Genomic DNA, 19,553 nt, shown 5'->3' on the forward strand with positions numbered 1-19,553 from the left:
GACAAGAATCTAGACAGACTTAGGGGCAAATGTGGGAGAACGCTGAACAAGGTGTAACCACAGGAGCAAAGGGAGAGGGACGAGGTCCCCGCAACCCTCCAGACACCCTTTCCTTCACAATACAGGCCTTCACAGCACACACGGGTAGTTTGCCAGTTCAGCATCACCCCTGTTTCTTCTTCCCCCTTCTAACTTTTATTTCTGGAGCCAAAGCTTCCCCACTCTCAGATCATCTTATCTGGGTGCAACGGTGGAGCTTGCTGTGCAGGGCTTAAGCCAGACGCTGGATTTATCTACCCGGCCACAGCAATTAATCAAGGGTGGTCATGTGACCAGAGCTGGACCAATCAGAGCGAACCTCAAGGGTTTTGAGAACCTGATTTTTTTTTCCCCCACCAGATTTAAACTTGAGTGATACTTTTTAGGGCAGAAACACGATTGAATATGATAGTATAATGGTAGATATGTCTTTATACATATACATATATGTCAAAACCCATAAAATATAAAGCATCAAGAATGAACCCTAATGTAAACTGCAGACTCTGAGTGATAATGATGTATCAATGTAGATTCAAGGATTCTAACAAAGGTACCGCTCTGGTGGGGGGTGTTGATAATGGGGAGCTGTACATGTGTAGGGGATGGAGGTTATGAAAAATCTCTGTACCTTTGCTCAAATTTGGTGGGAACCTAAAACTGCTCTAAAAAATAAAGTCTATTTTTAAAAAAAAAACCTGAATGGCATGAGGTCTGGAATGCTTAAAGCCATTTGCCATCATATGGAGTCTGAGAACAAAGCCAATGCTTGGAGAAGAGCCCAGACCAGGATCTGTTTGATGGCATTGTTTGGGCTTCTGGGGGGCTTCCCAGGCAGCACTAGTGGTAAAGAACCTGCCTGCTAATGCAGAAGACACAGGAGATATGGGTTCAATCCCTGGATCAGGAAGATCCCCTGGAGAAGGGAACGGCAACCCACTTCAGTATTCTTGCCTGAAGAATCCCATGGACAGAGGAACCTGGTGGGTTATAGTTCATTGGGTGGCAAAGAGTCGTACATGACTGAAGCAACTCAGCACAGCATGGGCAAGCTTCTGGGTCAAGCTCACCTAAAGCCAGCCACTCCCCCTGGACTTCTCAGGAACATCAGCCAATATATTCCATTTTGCTTCAACAAGCTCTTCCCCGTCCCTCCACATACCATCTGGGACAAGGGTCAGAGTTTCTTCTTTTGAGACCAGCAAGCCTGGCTCCTCTCCCATTTTACTGATAGGAAAACAAAGGTCCAGAGAGGTGGAGAGAATTATCCAAAGTCAAAAGATTATAGATACCAGGCCCAAAACTAGAAGTCTAAGGAGCTTTCCACTATGCCTTGAGGTCTGCTGGGGGGTTACGCAGTCAATTAGCAGCTGGTACCCTTTCTCCTGTCACTCCCAGCCAAGACTGAGAAAAGACTGGATAGTTGTTGCTATCAAGACATTTATCAGTCAGGCGAGAGTTTTTAATTTTGTTTTTCACAAACATATCGTATTAATTTCCTCCCCGGTGGTACTAGCGGTAAAGAACCTGCTTACCAATGCAGGAGATGTTAAGAGATGCAGTTTCAATCCCTGGGTTGGGAAGATCTCCTGGAGGAAGGCGCGGCAACCCACTCCCGTATTCTTGCCTGGAGAATCCCATGGACAGAGGAGCCCAGCAGGCTACAGTCCATGGGGCCGTGAAGAGTCGAACACCACTGAGGCAACTTAGCACGCATGCAGGTACTATATTAATTTCTTAGTGCTGTCATAACAAATTACCACAAACTCAGCGGCTCAAAACAATGGCAATTTACTCTGTCACCGCCAGACGTCCAGCATCAAGGTGTCAAGGGTGGGTTCCTTGGGAGGTTCTGGAGGAGAATCTGTTCCATGCTTCTCTGCTGGCTTCCGATGCTCTCCAGCAACTCTTGAAGCATCCTGACTGGTAGCTGCATGACTCCACCCTCTCCAGCCTCCACCTCTGCCTTCACATGACCTTCTTCCCTGTGTCACCTCTGTCTCCAAACCTCCCTCTTTATAAGAACACCAGTCATAGGGTTTAGAGTCCAACTTAACCCGGTATGAGCTCATTCTAACTTAATGAAATACATCTGTTAAAACCCAATTTCAAGTAAGCTCCTATTCTGAGGTTCTGGGGATGAGTTGGAGGGTTGAACTCTAGTCAACCCAGGACACTTAACTCTGTGCCAAGCATCAAGCTTACATGCCTTGAGGCATAACTGGGGTGAAATGGTGTGTGTGATAATAATGCCCACACCAGACTCATGTCCATTTATTTTTTAATTTTTTATGTTATATTCCATTTTTTAAAGATTATACTCCATTTGCAGTTATTACAAAATGTTGGCTATATCTTGTTGATATACACTGTATATCACTGTACATCATTGTAGCCTGTCTTACGCCCAATACTTTGTACCTCCCACTCTTCCATCTCTATATTAACCCCCAGCACACACACTGGTGGACGCCAGTTTGCTCTCTATATCTGTGAATACGCTTCTTTTATGTTATATTCAGTAGTTCATTGTACTTTTTAAATTCCATGTAAAAAGTGATATCATATAGTCTTTGTTTTTTCTGGTTTATTTCACTTCATGTCCTCCAAGTCCATCCATGTCGCTGCAAATGGCAAAGTTTTTATCTTTTCTATGGCTGAGTAATATTTCGTTGTGTGTGTGTGTGTCCCCTTCTTTATCCATTTATCTGATGGAAATATTTAGGTTGCTTCTATGACTTGGATATTGTAAATAGAGCTGTTATGAACACTGAGGTGCATGGATCTTTTCGAACTAGTATTTTTGGGTTTTTTCGGATACATACTCAGGAATGGAATTGTTGAGTCATATGGTAGTTCTATTTATAGCTTTTTGAGAGCTCTTCATACTGTTTTCTACAGTGGCTGCACCAATTTACATTCCCACCAAAGCGTGCGATGGTTCCCTTTTCTCCACATCCCCACCAACACTCATTATTTGTGTTCTTTTTGATGACAGTCTTTTGGACATGTGTGAGGTGATGTCTCATGGGTGTTTTGACTTGCATTTCCCTGATAATAACGACAGAAATGGTATGGACCTAACAGAAGCTGAAGATATTAAGAAAAGGTGGCAAGAATACATGGAAGAACTATACAAAAAAGATCTTAATGACCCAGATAACCACAGTGGTGAGATCGCTCACCTAGATATCCTGGTGTCCGAAGTCAAGTGGGCCTTAGAAGGCATCACTATGAACAAAGCTAGTGGAGGTGAAGAAATTCCAGTTGAGCTATTTCAAATCCTAAAAGATGATGCTGTTAAAGTATTGAACTCAATATGCCAGCAAATTTGGAAAACAGCAGTGGCCACATGACTGGAAAAGGTCGGTTTTTATTCCAATCCCAAAGAAAGGCAATACCAAAGAATGTTCAAACTACCACACAATTGCACTCATCTCACATGCTAGCAAAGTAATGCTCAAAATTCTCCAAGCTAGGCTTCAACAGTTTGTGATCCGAGAACTTCCAGATGTTCAGGCTGATTTAGGAAAGGCAGAGGAATCAGAGATCAAATTGCCAACATTGTTGGATCATAGAAAGAGCAAGAGAATTCCAGAAAAAACATAAACTTCTGCTTTATTGACTATGCCAAAGCCTTTGACTGTGTAGATCACAACAAATTGTGGAAAATTCTTAAAGAGATGGGAATACCAGACCACCTGACCTGCCTCTTGAGATATCTGTATGCAGGTCAAGAAGCAACAGTTAGAACCAGACATGGAACAATGGACTGGTTCAAAATTGAGAAAGGAGTATGACAAAGCTGTATACTGTCACCCTGCTTACTTAACTTATATGCAGAGTACGTGATGCAAAATGCTGGGCTGGAAGAAGCACAAGCTGGAATCAATATGGCCAGGAGAAATATCAATAACCTCAGATATGCAGACGACACCTTTATGAACATGACCTTTATGGCAGAAAGCAAAGAAGAACTAAAGAGTCTCTTAGTGAAAGAGGAGAGTCAAAAAGCTGGTTTAAAACTCAACATTCAAAAAACAAAGATCATGGCATCCAGTCCCATCACTTCATGGCAAATCAATGGGGAAACAGTTGAAACAGTGACAGACTTTATTTTCTTGGACTCCAAAATCACTGCAGATGGTGACTGCAGCCATGAAATTAAATGACGCTTGCTCCTTGGAAGAAAAGTTGTGACCCACCTAGACAGCATATTAAAAAGCAGAGACATTACTTTACAGACAAAGATCTGTCTCGTCAAAGCTATGGTTTTTCCAGTAGTCACGTATAGATGTGAGAGTTGGACCATAAAGAAAGCTGAGCACCGAAGAACTGAGGCTTTTAAAGTGTGGTGCTAGAGAAGACTCTTGAAAGTCCCTTGAACAGAAAGACGATCAAACCAGTCAATCCTAAAGGAAATCAGTCCTGAATATTCATTGAAAGGACTGATGCGGAAGCTCCAATACTTTGGCCACCTGATGCAAAGAACTGACTCATTGGAAAAGACCCTGATGCTGGGAAAGATTGAAGGCAGAAGGAGAAAGGGATGACGGAGGATGAGAGGGTTGGATGGCATCACCTACTCAATGGACATGAGTTTTAGCAAGCTCTGGGAGTTGGTGATGGACAGGGAAGCTTGGTGTGCTGCAGTCCATGGGGTCGCAAAGACTCAGACACTACTGAGCGACTGAACTGATAATTATTGACGTTGATCATCTTAGACTCATATTCATTTAACACACACTCCCTGAGCATCTACTATGTCTGAGGCTCTGTTAGGTGCTGAAGAATTAAAGGTGCCCAATGGCACAGCCCCTGTGCTCACGGAGCTCCAGTCCAGGGAAGGAGCTTGGCATCTGCAAGGCTGTCAGCAGTCAAGAGAGTAGTGGCTGTCTCAATTTTTCATAAACTGCCCCTCTCTGGACCTGTTTCCTTCTCTGTAATGTGAGGGGTTTAGAACAGACGATCTCTAACACACTTTAGAGTTCTAATATTCTGAAAACTTTTTTTTTAATGTGTTTGAAAATGCTTTGTAAACTGCAAAGTGCTGTATGCTCAAAGACAGGCAGTATAACATTAATAGTTAAGTAAGTCAGTCAGCCTGGATTCAAATCCCAGCTCTACTGTCTACAAGCTCCTATGACCTTAGGTGATTTACTTTGTCTCCCTGGATCTCGGTTTCCTTCCATAAAGGAGGATAATATAGCATCTCAAAAAGTTATCATGAGGCTAGAGGAATTAGTCCATGCAGTATTGAGGCCAGGGCATGGCCCAGAGCAGGGCCTGATAATGATACACAACTATTAGCTACATGCTTCCTGCCACTGGGACTTCACAATCCATGTGGGAGATGAAACTAACAGGTGAAAAAGTTAGAGAAAAAGATCCAACAGTAGACCAACCAGAGGGCTCTTGAGACAGCACGGCAAGTTCCCTGAGGGTCGGGGCAGTGAGGCCTGAGGCACATATCTGCCCCTCAACAAACTGCAGGACAGAGGGCAGTAATGCCAGGGTCACGCCATAGGACCAATGACCCAGGAGACCAACTGGGAAACCGGGCTCCGAGCACTGAGCTCATGCAGCAGAATAAACTTCAGCTCAGCAATCAGACCAGTCTGGATTTAAATCCGACTCTTCCCTCCTCACTGGGTGGCCTTGGGTTAGTGACCCCTCGTGTCTGGGATCTCACTTTCCTCATCTGTAAAACAGAGATTAAAACAAGAGAGTGTCCCTCGCAGCCTTGTTGCAAGGACTGCCATGTTGTACATGGAAAATCCCGGCATGGGGCCGCCTCCAATAAGGGTTAGTAAAACACCTTTCACCGGCAGGACTGGTTCTGTCACTCACTCCCCACAGGTTCGCACCTAACCTGGGGAATCATCACTCTGGCTTGGAGATTACTCAGGTGTGTGTTACAGGAGCTTTGGGAAGTAATGCTTTTGGCTATCCTAGATCTCAAAAAAACCAAAAAGGCCTGCACGATCTCAAGCTAAGTGCTTCCCAGAAGCCAGACCCTAACATAAAGGTGCTGTCTCTGATAGATGTTATCGTTACAGAGAACCAGCTCTTGCTAATCCTCAACTCTCCTACTCTCGTCTACAGAACGCCGTCTCCCACACTGGAACTTCTTTGCTAACAGTCCTTCGTCCCCTGGCCATGCATCTCATGCTTTGGGATTTGCCCGGCTCCGCCACTCCTAATCCCTGTCTAGCAAACGAGCCCTGCTTTGAAATTCTCTAGCCGGCCTCCAGGTCTGCAGCTTGTATTCACTCCTTGATTATTGTATCCCCTCCCTTGCAGCTTCAGACCCAGTACCACCCAACTCCAGGCCTTACTGGAATCTTAGACATGAGTTTCAGCAGTAAAGAGTTACCTGATATAGCTGGACCTTGCTGTAAGGGTGCACTGACAGGGGCTTATTCATCTCCTGCAATAAAGAGCAGGTGGTGCAGAGCTGGATGGCGGCTCCTCCAAGCTCTAAGGGACTCAGGAAGGCTCTCTCCACACTTCTGCTCTGCCATCCTTTGCTTTCCTCCTATCTCTTGTCTCATGGTTACAAGGTGGCTGCTGCCCATCCAGACCACATGTCTGCATTATAGACAGAACATGTAAGAAAAAGAAGCAATAAAGACTACTCATATAAGAAAGCAAAGGCTTCTCCAAAAATTCTCAGCTTATAACTCTTTGGTCAGAAGTATGTCACATGACCACATCTAGCTGCAAGGAGGTCTGGTGAATGAGTATTTTTAGGTAGACACATTGACATGCAAATAAAATATGGGTAATGTTGGTAAGAAAGAAGGTTAAGTTAACAGAGGGTGAACCAGGGGTCAGCAAACTATACCAGTGAGCCAATCCAGTCCATGGGCTATTTTTATAAAGTTTTATTGAAACATAGCAGCACCTGTTTGTTACAACACTACAACAGCAGTGTTGAATAGTTGTGACAAAGACCATATAGTCCACTGAGTCTAAAATGCTTACTCTCTGGTCCTTTACAGAAAATATTTGCCAACTCCTGGGGTGGGCAATGAGTACCAGCAAAGGAAAGGCTTTTTTTCCCCCCTGGAACACTCCAAAGAACATTCCAATCATGAAAAAAAATCAGAACTTTTTTCTTCTCTGTTTACATTATTTTACAGTTTAGGACAGATTTTTGTTTCGAATCACACACAGGGTGAATGAGAAGCCTTTTAAGCTTTTCAGGGCACAGAGCCACAGGTCTTAAATCAGGTATCTCTAGTGGTGGTGTGACTTCCACTCATTCCACAAAGAGGTCGAAAGTTGAAAGTCGAAAGTGAAGTCGCTCAGTCGTGTCCAACTCTTTGGGACCCCATGGACTGTAGCCTACCAGGCTTCTCCATCCATGGGATTTTCCAGGCAAGAGTACTGGAGTGGGGTGCCATTTCCTTCTCCAGGAGATCTTCCCAACCCAGGGATTGAACCCCGGTCTCCTTCATTGTAGGCAGACGCTTTACTGTCTGAGCCACCAGGGAAGTAGTGCTGAATAGCTACTGTGGTGGGAATTGTGTCAGGTCCTAGATAGGGACAGGATGGATGGATGAATGGATAGATGATAAATGGAGAGAGAGAAAGCAAGAGAGGGATCCGACTCACAATGTCATGCCTTCTTAATTTTGCCTAAAAAGAAAAGTGAAAGTGTTAGTTTCTCAGTTGTGTTCGACTCTTCAACCCCATGAACTATAGCCCAATAGGCTTCTCTGTCCATGGAATTCTCCAGGCAAGAATACTAGAGTGGGTTGTCATTCCCTTCTCCAGGGGATCTTCCCAACCCAGGGATCGAACCCAGGTTTCCTGCATTGCAAGCAGATTCTTTACCGTTGAGCCCACAGGGAAGCCCCAATTTTGTCTAGAGAATACACATATATCTCAGGAGAAAGGCGTATAGACTATGGTCAGTATGTGGGTAAAGGCCTAATTGCTGTAACAAAGAGATCCCTTCATAACGCCATCAGGGTTTCAGGGATGTAAGTTGATCCCCCTCTCCAAGAACAGTCTCAAAGCAGTCAGGGCAGGTTGGCAGGTGGCTCCACACCACACAATCAGAAACCCTGGCTCTTTCCATCATCCTTCTCCAACAGCCTCTAAAAATTGACCTCATCTCCATGGTAACACGGAGAAGGCAATGGCACCCCACTCCAGTGTTCTTGCCTGGAGAATCCCAGGGACGGGGGAGCCTGGTGGGCTGCCGTCTCAGGGGTCGCACAGAGTGGGACACGACTGAAGCGACTTAGCAGCAGCAGCAGCAGCCATGGTAACAGCTGGGTGACAGGCACATTTAGGTCTCGGGTTATAGGAAGAGGAGGAGAGAACACGGAGGAGCGCCCACCTAACATTTTAAGGCTTAGACTTGGAACATACAACACATCACCTCCATTCCCGATGCACAAAGTCACGTGGTGGTTCACCTACCCACAAGGGAGCCTGGGAAATGTGCCCTCTGGCTAGGCAACCATACAATTATCTTGGACAAATGGGAAATGAATTTTGGTGGAAAATTAGTTAACGTCCACCACATACAACAGGCTCAGGAATCCTTGCTGAACTCAGGCTTGAGACAGTCAATACCTGTGTGTTCCCAGGAGCACTCAGGCCCTCCTGTTACCAGTGCACTGCCACCCCCCTCCCCCAATCCCTGGGAGGTTAGTTCTGTTCATCCTGTCTTGTAGGTGTTGTCTCCTTCTGACATCATTAGTGGCTCCCAGTCAAGGTTAAGAAAATAGGACCACACCCATAAACGGTCCAACTGCTGCATTAATGACCTTATGACCTGCCTCATACCAAGTTCACACCCTGGATAATTATTCTTGACAAAACCTAAAACTTCACCTTTTATAATCGGATTAAACAATTAACATTCCTTAAAAACAACTCAGACTGGAGAAGGAAATGGCAACCCACTCCAGTACTCTTGCCTGGAAAATCCCATGGATGGAGGAGCCTGGAAGGCTGCAGTCCATGGGGTCGCTGAGGGTCAGACACGACTGAGCGACTTCACTTTCACGCATTGGAGAAGGAAATGGCAACCCACTCCAGTGTTCTTGCCTGGAGAATCCCAGGGACAGGGGAGCCTGGTGGGCTGCCGTCTATGGGGTCGCACAGAGTCAGACACGACTGAAGTGACTTAGCATAGCATAGCATAGCATAAAAACAACTCAGAAGCAGTTTGTGCAAAGTGCACAGCTCCTAAGGCCTTAGATCTCTGTGAAACATCCCCACTGCTCCTTTCCCTGTGAAAAGCTAAAAGGATTGGGACCTGTGAGATTTACAGTACTGGCCTATCACAACCTTAATCAAGGGAGTGTCGATAATGGTGGAATTTCAGATACAGCATCCGGGGAGGGATTGGACACAGGGATAGGCCTTGGTCTCCTGGCCCCCCGAGAGCCCAGACTGTGCCCCAAATATCCAGTGTAGACTGTCCCTGGGTCTCTCTCGGTGAAGTGCATCGGGCCTATATAGATCATATATTTCTGCCCTAGGGGATCCAGGTGACAGCACATTCATCAGATAAATTAATTCCTGTTAACCTGCCATGTACAGATGTGAGAGTTGGACCATAATGAAAGCTGAGTGCCGAAGAATTGATGCTTTTGAACTGTGGTGTTGGAGAAGACTCTTGAGAGTCTCCTGGACTGAAAGGAGATCCAACCAGTCGATCCTAAAGGAAATCAGTCCTGAATATTCATCGGAAGAACTGACACTCAAGCTGAAACTCCAATACTTTGGCCACCTGATGTGAAAAACTGACTCATTGGAAAAGACCCTGATGCTGGGAAAGATTGAAGGTGGGAGGAGAAGGGGACCACAGAGGATGAAATGGTTGGATGGCATCACCGACTCGATGGACATGAGTTTGAGTAGGCTTTGGGAGTTGGTGATGGATAGGGAAGCCTGGCATGGTGCAGTCCATGGGATTGCAAAGAATCGGACAGGACTGAGCAACTGAACTGAACCTGCCAAGCTAAAGGGCCCTTCCAGGAAACCACAGCCTCTTAGAAACAAGCTTGCCCTGTGTGTCACTAAAGTATTTGTCATGGTGAAATATCAGGCCTAAGAGAGAAGAGCAGGTTTAGGGGTTGCTCTTCACAAACTGAAACCCACACCCTTTAATGTTTGGCCCTGGAGTGAGACGCTCCGAGTCAGAGGACCAGCTCAGTCCCTTTAAGCCGTTCCTTCCCCCAAAGGGTAATTTGATCCCCAAGGTGACAAGGTGATCAAATGGTATCCTCCACCTAGAGACCTGCCCATAACTAGGAAGCAGGAAGTCCCATTTCAGGAGGAAGAAGGCAGGCCTGGGGCAGAGCTCACCCTGGGGGTCTGCCCTGGCTGGGGCTGTTGATGGGTGCTTATTCCACTGCAACCCTTTCAGTTCCCATAGCCCACCATGGGCTGTTTGAAACACTGGTGAGGGTTTATGCAGTTAGCAAGTAAGACTCTAAATGTACTCCATAGGTTTTACCTTTTTACTATGGAAATTTTCAAATGTACATAGAAGTAAGGAGACTCTTGTATCCTCCATGTACCCAAGCCTAACTTCAACAATTGCCTGTCTCGTTTTATCTATCAACCTTTGGGGTTTTCTTGCAGGGGAGCGGGGTGGTCTTGAGAATTCTAAGTATTTTCAAGTAAATCTCAGACTTCTCATTCACAAATCAAAAGGGACTAATCAAATGGTGTTTGAAATATTACAAACAAATCGTAGTCCTTACTTTCAACCATATCAGCTAGGAGGTTGAGACCCACTTGCAAAGTCCAGCCTCCTAGTTTTAAGGACGGTAACTCTGGAGCAGTTACCCAACGTTAGTGTCTAGAGCGGGAACCAGGAAAAAGTCGGTCCTCCTGGCTGCCTGGTGAGTGATGGCCCAGGCTGGCGACCATTTCCCAGGCCCCATCCTTGGGAGGGGGAGGGGGACCCTCCACTAACCGCCGGACTGCCGGCGGGAAGAATCTCGGCTGTTCCCCCCGAACACATTTCTGGAAGCACAGGCCGGCAGCCGGTCGAATGCAGCGGGGTACTGGGACCTGCAAGCCGCGGTAACTGGAGTGGTGGGGGATCCCGTGCGGGATACCCGGTTCTGGGGTGGCCTTGGAAAGAGAAGGGGGCCTGCTCCCACGACCGGCGGGATAACTCGCAGCCAAGATTAGGCTGCGGCCTGGGTCGCCCTGCGGCCCAACCAGTTCCACGTGGGGAGCTGGTGGGCGAGGCTGGCGCGGCGCCCACGCCAGGGGCTGGGAGCAGGAAGTAATCTCCCGCGGGCGCGGCCCTGGGCGCGGCGCGGCAGGTGCAGCGCCAGGCTGCGTGGGCAGGCGGCCAGTGCAGAGGAGGTGAGCGCCGGGGTCGCCTCGCGGCTAGGGACCGCCAGCCCCGGGGCAGGAGCTTGCGGCTGGGTCCGGCCTGGGGGTGGGTGGGTGGGGCTTCTGAGAGGGGGAGTGGGGTGCTGCCTTGAGGGTCGGATTGGGCCACCCGGAGGGCCTCGAATCTGGGGTGGGGGCGTTCCTGGGGGGTGGGTTTCAGGCTCGGGAGAGGGCTGGGGGCTGAGAAAGTAGGGAGAAGGAGGCCATTGCAACAAGGTTTTGGAAGTGCGAGCGCGGCTAGGTGGAGAGATGCGGCGGGGCCACGGTTCTCTGGACCCCAGGGGACTCGGGGTGGCGCCAGGGCTCCGGGGACGCGGTCCTGCCCGGATGAGGGACAAGATGGCCCTGCAGATGAGCTGAGTCGGAGGGAGTTAAGCCTCTCGAGGAGATGGAGCAGGGAGGGAGGGCTTGCTGGAAGGGGGCCGAGGCTCTAGCACCCACAGGACCCTTCCGCGGCTACCGAGATCCAACACCCAGCACCACAAGCTGCGGGCGAGGAGCGCCCACGGGCTGCCAGGGGCCCACCGCGAGCCAGACTCGGAAGGCCAATTCTCAGACGCTGTGGCTTTAAGGGAGATACCGGCGCGCGGGCTCTTTAAGGAGGGTGTTGGGGGCGTGTCAGGAAATGAGTCCTGGTCCCGCCTCCCCCGGGGGAGGGGCCTCAGGTATCTGGAGGCTTCGGGACCGAGTGGGAGCTTGGAGCCTGGGAAGACCGCGCGCCGTGGGCTTGGACCCGCCCAGTCCACTGCGGGTCCGGAGGACCCGGGCCCTGAGCGCCCCTGACCTCGCCTGCACCCTCTTTCCAAATCCCCCCCGCACACCCTCTTTTCAGCTCCTTGCATGCCTCCCCCTTCTCGCCTTGCAAACCTTTTCTCTCCCATAGCAGCCTATGCATGTTTCTCTCCGCACCTCTTCCTCACGCTGTCCCCCGCCCTTTTGAAGCCCCTTCGCCCTGCGTTTCTCCTGCTCCCCCTTTCTTCTTCCATTCCTCCCCTCCCCCACTTCCCGCTGGTTTCCTTCTTACTCGGTTCCAGCCCCTTCTCCCCTAACTTGTCATTTCCGTCCAGCCTTAGCCCATCGGGCACCTTTCCCCTGTCTTGTCTGATGAGTCCCCTGAGGGTGGGAGCAGGTGGTGGAGCTCACCCCAAAGCAGAACCTCTCCATCCGAGAGAAGAGTGGGAGGCCTCCAGGCCACCCGCCATGTGACAGTTGAGGACTTCAGCTTGCAGAAAGCAGATGTGAGCTCGCTGCCCTGTACTCCAGGAAATCAGTCTGGCTGTGAGCTGACCCAGCTCCTCTGCTACCATGAACAGGGCCTCTCTGAAGCGGTCAAAAATCCTGCACATGGCACTGATGGGGACTTCCGATCCCTCTGGAGAGGCAGAGGCCAGCCAGGAGAAGCCCTTTGTACTGCGGGCACTGCAGATCGCCCTGGTCGTCTCTCTCTACTGGGTCACGTCCATCTCCATGGTGTTCCTTAACAAGTACCTGCTGGATAGCCCCTCCCTGCGGCTGGACACCCCCATCTTCGTCACCTTCTACCAGTGCCTGGTGACCGTGCTGCTGTGCAAGGGCCTCAGTTCACTGGCCACCTGCTGCCCTGGAACCGTGGACTTCCCCGCCCTGCACCTGGACCTCAAGGTGGCCCGCAGCGTCCTGCCCCTGTCTGTGGTCTTCATTGGCATGATCACCTTCAATAACCTCTGCCTCAAGTATGTGGGTGTGGCCTTCTACAACGTGGGTCGCTCACTCACCACCGTCTTCAATGTGCTGCTCTCCTACCTGCTGCTCAAGCAAACCACCTCCTTCTATGCCTTGCTCACCTGCAGCGTCATCATCGGTGAGTGGCCAGCCAGGGACACAGGGAATGGGCACAGTGGGGAGGGGATTGGGGGAGGATGGGAGCTGAAACCCTAAAGAACAACCCTGTCAAACATCTTTGGGCTTTATCTGCCCCGGCTCCCTTGTTTTGACCGTCATATGAAGAGTCTGGGGTCCAGAGAGGGCAAATAACTTTCTGGAGGTCATCCAGCGAGCTAGGGGCCTAATCAGGGTCCTTCAAACAAGATGGGATTACAATCTATACTTCACACAGGGAAAACCAAGGCACAGAGAGGTTAAGTGATTTGTCAAAGATCACACAGCACATAGCTAGTAAGTGGTAGAGGTGAGATCTGATCAAGTAATCTGGCTCCTTACGCTTGACCACTGTACTCTATTGCTTCTCAAGAGTTCGAGTGTCCTGACTTCTCACCCAGTGCTCTTTCTAGAGGATATTGCATCTTTTAATAAATATATGTGTACCATCATCCTCTGACCTTGCAGGCTTACGATAATGCCTGAGACGGTGGCAAGAGATATGCTATGGGATAACTTAGCTGTCTTCCCAGACTTGACCCTCAGAAAATAAAAATTACTACTGGGGACATTGTGTTAATTATTTGCATACAGCATCTCCTATGTTGCCCAGAGGTTGCCTGAATGGTATTATCATCACCATGACCGACTACGTACACACAAGGAAACTGACACCAGACAGGTTAAGTCACTCACAGGGCCCCACAGCTAGGAAGTATCCAGCCTGGGATGGATACTCAAACTGGCTGCTCCCCCAAGCCTGTATTTCTAATCACTCCGCTCTGTTCTTGTCCCCTAGAGCAGCGGCCCCTGGCCTTTTCGGCCCCAGGGACCAGTTTCGTGGAAGAGTCTTTCCACGGACTTGGGAGTGGGGGGATGGTTTCAGGATAATTCATGCCCATTACATTTATTGCACATTGTATTTCTAATCTAATGCTACTGTTGATCTGACAGGACGTACTGGTCCATGGCCTGGAGGTTGGGGACCCTGTCCTAGAGGTTAGAACTGTGCCATCTAGTTCAGTAGCCACTGACCATATGGGTCTATTTCCATTCAAATTCAATGACATTTTTAAAATTCAGTTTCTCAGTTGTGACCTGATTCTGTAGCCACATTTCAAGTGCTCAGTCACCACGTGTGGCCAGTGGCTGTTGTACTGGACGACACAGATGGTAGATCATTTCCATCATCACAAAGTGTTTTATTGCAGCCCATTAGGTAGGAGCACCTCCAGCTTCCCACCTCCTCAGAGTCCTCCTGAGGCTCAGTCTTCCAGGAACGGAATCTTTCTTTGAACCTGTTCAGGTTCTTCCTGGTTCTGCAGACTTCATCTTGGTTGACCTACATCGTCTTGGTTAGTATCTGAGTCCCCAAGCTGAGTTGCACCAGTGGCGGGGAGGGGCCCATCCCATGCCACCTGTCCTAGAAAATGTTTTCCTCATTGAGCCACTGTGGACCTAGGCCTGCCCAGTCTCAGTTCAAGGTGAGAGAGAGAGAATGGCAGAGGTTGGAGTGATGGCAGCTGCCAAGACCCCTGGCAGATCCATCTCAGCAGCTCCCATTTCCTCCCCCAGGGAGTTGGTATGGACTCCCAGGCCTTACTTAGACAAATGCCCCAGGGATCTCCACTTCAGCCCGCTGAATTTATGGAGTGGGCGGTGTGGGGGGAGAGGGAGGGACTTCCTGATTGGCTAATTTACATGCAGGCCCGTGAAGTCTGTAGGGAAACTAGGCCCAAGTCTGAAAAGTAATCAGAGTAGTGGATGGTGAGACAGCTTCTGGGAAAGGACATTCACTGGTTGGCTGCTGGGACAGGCGCCCAGGAGGTAGTGCTGTCTGCTGGCCCAGCGCCTGGGCCTCCTCTCCGCAGTGTTGCCCTACCCCCCACCCCCTCCACCACCCCCCCCCCCAGTTCCTCCTTGTCGGGGAACGTGGGTCTCAGGTGACTCTCCAGGCCCCCTCCTCCTCCCGTCCTGGTCCCCTCCTCCTCCCTTCCTTGGACAGTATCATTCAGTGCTCCTTGTTGGCTGAGATTCCCTCTGGGGTCTGGAATTTTAAAAGGGGCAGTCCCTCTTCTGGACTCAAAAGGTAACCGGCAGGAGGGCTGGGGGCCCTCTGGCTGTGCCCCCAGAACCAGGCTGGGGGTACCTCTTTGCAAAGGTTCTGACGAGAAAGAGAACACTTCCAGCAAGTGCTTACGGCCCAGTCTTGTCTCCTCTGATCCTCACGACCACCTCCAAAACAACCTACATGCATTCACTCAGCAGATATTACTCACTGGCCAAGCATGTGCCAAGAGCTCTGGGGATGCAGATTCTGAAAAGGTAGATGCAGCTCCCACGCTCCTGGAGGGCATGGGGTTGATGCCTGGCAGTCAAGAAGTTATGCCATGACTCAGACATAAAAGGTGCTGAGGAAACCCTGGCGGGGTGGAGACGGGAGAGAGAAAAGCAGGGAGGGAGGGTTCTAAGCTGGCATTCCAAAGGAAGTACTAGATGGATGTAAGGAAGAAGTGAGGAGAGAACGTTCTAGGCAGAAGAAAAAACACGCATTTCTGCGTGGCTGGGCCAGAGCAGGCTGTGCCTGTGAGGCTGCCCAAGTTAAGTGAGCCTGGACTGTTTCCTGAGGGCTGTGGAGATGCCCAGAGAGGCTTTAAGCCAGGACAGGACCTGAGCAGATCTGTCCTGTAGGAAGATCATGCTGGCTGCAAGGTAGAGAGTAGATTGATTGGAGTGGGAAGGTCAAGAACATGAACCCAGATGTCTACAGCGGAAGGACATGGGAGCTCAGAGAATTTACGTAGACTTTCCATGGGCCACCCAGCCTTTAAATGACAGAGCCCGATCGGAGTCCAGGTCTCCCTGACACCAAAATCATGTGGTGGGAGACACAACGCGTGTAAGATTTCGGCCCCTACCTTCTGGGAAAGTGGGGTCTAAGCTAGAGAGGCTGTACTGTCCCCGTGGGCAGGTGCCTACCAACCCAGGGCAGGCAAGGGTCTTGAAGGAAAGCACAGGCAGGAGGAAGCCAGGAAGAGGTCTGGGTGCTGGGGTTACCAGGAGAGACTTCAGCCCTGGAGAGGCTGGCTTTGACCTAAAGAATGAGTGGAATGTCCCAAGAAGGAGGAGAGCGTTTCTGGTTCAGAAAATGGTCAAGGGTGCTGAACCCTGGTGTGAGAAGCAGGGAGATGAGAGTGGCGACTCGGGGTGATTGTGGCACGGAGATGGGGTTCGAGGGCCTGGGGAGCCCAGCATGCCAAGCTGAGGGTGGGCAGTGGGGCGCCGGGGAGGCTCCATGGGTAGGAGGTGTCACAAAATGATAGTCTCAGAGTAAGCAGCCCCAAAGGCCTCGGGCCATAAGTGCTTCTCACCAGGGTAGACTCCCATCTCACAGACCGGGAGGCTGAGTGAGGCTCCGAGACCTCAAGTCACTCGCCCAGGGTCACCTCCACCACTAAGTGCTGTAGCCACGCTCAACCCTCAGAACCCATTTCACACGTTGCTTTTGAGGGGGCCCCAGGCCAGCCCAGTCGTCCAGTTACAGGGTTCTCACAGCACCCTGTCCTGTTTTATGGACCTCATTACAATTGCAATTAAACAAGTAATTGGGACAGGAATCATTTTAATGGCTCTCTCCTCTGCTGGAATGCAAAGCCCCATGAGGAAGGGTTCCTACCCTGGCCTAACTCCCCCAGCCCTTGTGTGGTGCTTTGCACGAGTGGAGACTTTGCACACCTTTCTTGCAGGAAGGGCCAGGGGGACGGAATGATGAGATCAGCGTGACACAGTCTGTAAACTTGGGCGGCAAAATTCTCTGTCCTTCCTCCTCCTCATGCTCGTTCCCCTCTCCCCGCTGCAGGTGGCTTCTGGCTTGGAGTGGACCAGGAAGGAGCAGAGGGCACCCTGTCTTGGACGGGGACCCTCTTCGGAGTGCTCGCCAGCCTCTGCGTCTCACTCAACGCCATCTATACCAAGAAGGTGCTCCCGGCGGTGGACGGCAGCATCTGGCGTCTGACCTTCTACAACAACGCCAACGCTTGCGTCCTCTTCCTGCCCCTGCTCCTGGCGCTGGGGGAGCTCCGGGCCCTCCTCGCCTTCCCCCAGCTGGGCAGCGCCCACTTCTGGGCTATGATGACGCTGGGCGGCCTGTTCGGCTTCGCCATCGGCTATGTGACGGGACTGCAGATCAAGTTCACCAGTCCCCTGACCCACAACGTGTCTGGCACAGCCAAAGCCTGTGCCCAGACGGTGCTGGCCGTCCTCTACTACGAGGAGGCCAAGAGCTTTCTCTGGTGGACGAGCAACATGATGGTGCTGGGGGGCTCCTCTGCTTATACCTGGGTCAGGGGCCGGGAGATGAAGAAGACGCAGGAGGAGCCCCACCCCAGGGAGAACGAGAAGAGCAACATGGAGGTGTGAGCTTCTCCAGAGACCCAGGCACGGCCCAGCCCCTGGGAGCACGCCCCTGAATGCAATGAAGGTGTCTCTCTGGACTCGGAGACTATGGCCTTACAGACGTGACGGGAACCTGGTGGTTGAAATGGAGCCAGTGTTTCCCAGTGTCGTCAGAAAGCTGCCAGACCCGTCTCAACCCCTTTCCTAGTTGCAGGGTTTTGTCCTCCCATAGGGAGGAGGGACACCTCCGTGAGAAGAGCCAGTTAGGTTCTCTGGAGGAGCAGCAGCTTGCAGGGACTAGGACAGGGGCACGTGCCAGAGACTGTGCCCCCTTCCAGGGCCTTCTACCTCCACACGACCTTTGAGGTTGGGAACAGGCCACACCTTGAAGGGACAGCATTGGCAAAGCCAGCGAGTCTTCACTTACACTCAGGGGAGATGGGGCTGGGACCCCCACCAGAGGCTTAGGGTTTGAGAAACCTCACCTCTCTGTGTCCCAGGCAGGTAGCATAGCTTTGACCCACCCCCCACACCCCCCCCACACCCCAAACCAGCCTTCTTTTGGAGGAGAGCGTGGGCTGGGCTGAGGGAGGAAATGGGCAAACATTCCCTCTTCTCTGCGATGAGATGAGCAGGTCCCATGAAAGGGGGTGAGAGGTCTGCGGTACCCAAGCTTGGTCCTGGCACCCACAAGGGCTGCTGGGAAGTGGCCTGGCAACGGGCTGCATCATGGGAGAGCTCCCTGTCCCTGCCGTCTGCCCCCCATGTTTCCCCTGTTTGAACATGGTACGTCCTTCACAGGTTCAGCAGGCTCAGTGACACTCTCCCGCAGTCCCCAACAACAGTTTTCCCCGCCTCACTCCCCTGCCCCTAAGGGGCAGCTGCCACCTGGCACAGCTACCTGGCTCAGGGAACAGCCTCCCAGAAGTGGAGCCAGGGAGCCACTTTGGCTTCTGCGAACTCTGCCTCCCCAGGAGGTGCTGTGGGAGCAAGGGTCAGCTCAGAGCTTTCTACCTCAGCTGTGCCGACCCCCTCAAGATACAGTTCCTGTAGGGCTGGGCTGGTAACCTGATCTAGGTGAAAGCATTCAGCTAACAGTTGCGAACATCCCTGAGTTTAAGGCTGAAAGAATCTTCGCTTCCGCTCATCCCCACCTTATGGGCCTCAGGGTGGCTTTCCTGGCTCCTGTCCCTTCTGTTGGTGTTTCGTCCCACCCAGCTTTGGGGGTAACTCTGATGTTTTCAGTCCCTGTAGCAGAAGGCTGGGGAGAGGGGGTCTTCTCACCACCCCTCTCTTCCAGTCCCTCCACCCTCCCAGGTGGTTTCTAATGAAGTTGGTGGGACTTGATGCCCTGAATTGTGTGCGGTTTAATTAAAAATTGGACTAAAACATCTTGTATGTGTGGAGTGAGAAGGGATAGGCGGGGTCTGGATGGGCCCTATGAACAAAGACCCAGCCCTGCCATCAGCAAGCCTGGGTTCTAGCACAACAGTCCTTCTCAGAACCTCTTCTCCCTCCAGGCCAGGGGTTGATCCCAGACCTCAAGTTTCCTATTGGTAATTGTCGCCACTTTCTGGGTTCTTGCCGGAGGCAAGACGCTGCTGAGTGCTTGCTCCGTCGTTCTTTTCCACAACCCTCCCCAACACGCCTTGAGGTGGGCGCCATCACCCATTCCCCCATTTTACAGATGGGGACACGGAGGCTCAGGAAGGAGCATAGGAAGAAAGAGGCAGCAGTGGGAGTCAGACAGAAGTCTCTGCCTTCAGAGCACCGCTGCTTCACCACAGGGCCCTTAAGTATACCCAGCATTTTTTGAGTACCTACTGCATGCCAGGCACTGGTGGTGGGACATACTGGCATGAGAACCCAAATCTGCTTCC

The 19,553-nt window shown here is 50.9% G+C and overlaps 1 protein-coding gene across 2 annotated transcripts; it reads left to right on the top strand.

The window, feature by feature from the left end:
* The first annotated feature begins 10,993 nt into the window (after positions 1–10,993).
* Positions 10,994–19,064, top strand: SLC35C1 (solute carrier family 35 member C1). Of its 2 annotated transcripts, none has more exons than XM_019975697.2 (3): positions 10,994–11,100; positions 12,735–13,261; positions 17,138–19,064. In XM_019975697.2, the coding sequence occupies exons 1-3, from the start codon at positions 11,069–11,071 to the stop codon at positions 17,695–17,697; spliced, it is 1,119 nt and encodes a 372-aa protein (XP_019831256.2). In that variant the 5' UTR covers positions 10,994–11,068; the 3' UTR covers positions 17,698–19,064. The 2 variants fall into 2 exon arrangements, with proteins under 2 accessions (XP_019831256.2, XP_070660225.1); XM_070804124.1 differs by lacking the exon at positions 10,994–11,100 and adding an exon at positions 11,319–11,391.
* Positions 19,065–19,553: the final 489 nt, after the last annotated feature.

The sequence above is a fragment of the Bos indicus genome, chromosome 15 (assembly GCF_029378745.1).
Source record: "Bos indicus isolate NIAB-ARS_2022 breed Sahiwal x Tharparkar chromosome 15, NIAB-ARS_B.indTharparkar_mat_pri_1.0, whole genome shotgun sequence".
NCBI lineage: Eukaryota > Metazoa > Chordata > Mammalia > Artiodactyla > Bovidae > Bos > Bos indicus.

Bases quoted from the DNA above. Each gene is read 5' to 3' on its own strand.
- SLC35C1 (XM_019975697.2), top strand. From the start codon at position 11,069: ATGCAGCGGGGTACTGGGACCTGCAAGCCGCG. The intron at 11,101-12,734 runs GTAACTGGAGTG...TACCATGAACAG, and splicing joins ACTGGGACCTGCAAGCCGCG to GGCCTCTCTGAAGCGGTCAA. The intron at 13,262-17,137 runs GTGAGTGGCCAG...TCCCCGCTGCAG, and splicing joins CACCTGCAGCGTCATCATCG to GTGGCTTCTGGCTTGGAGTG.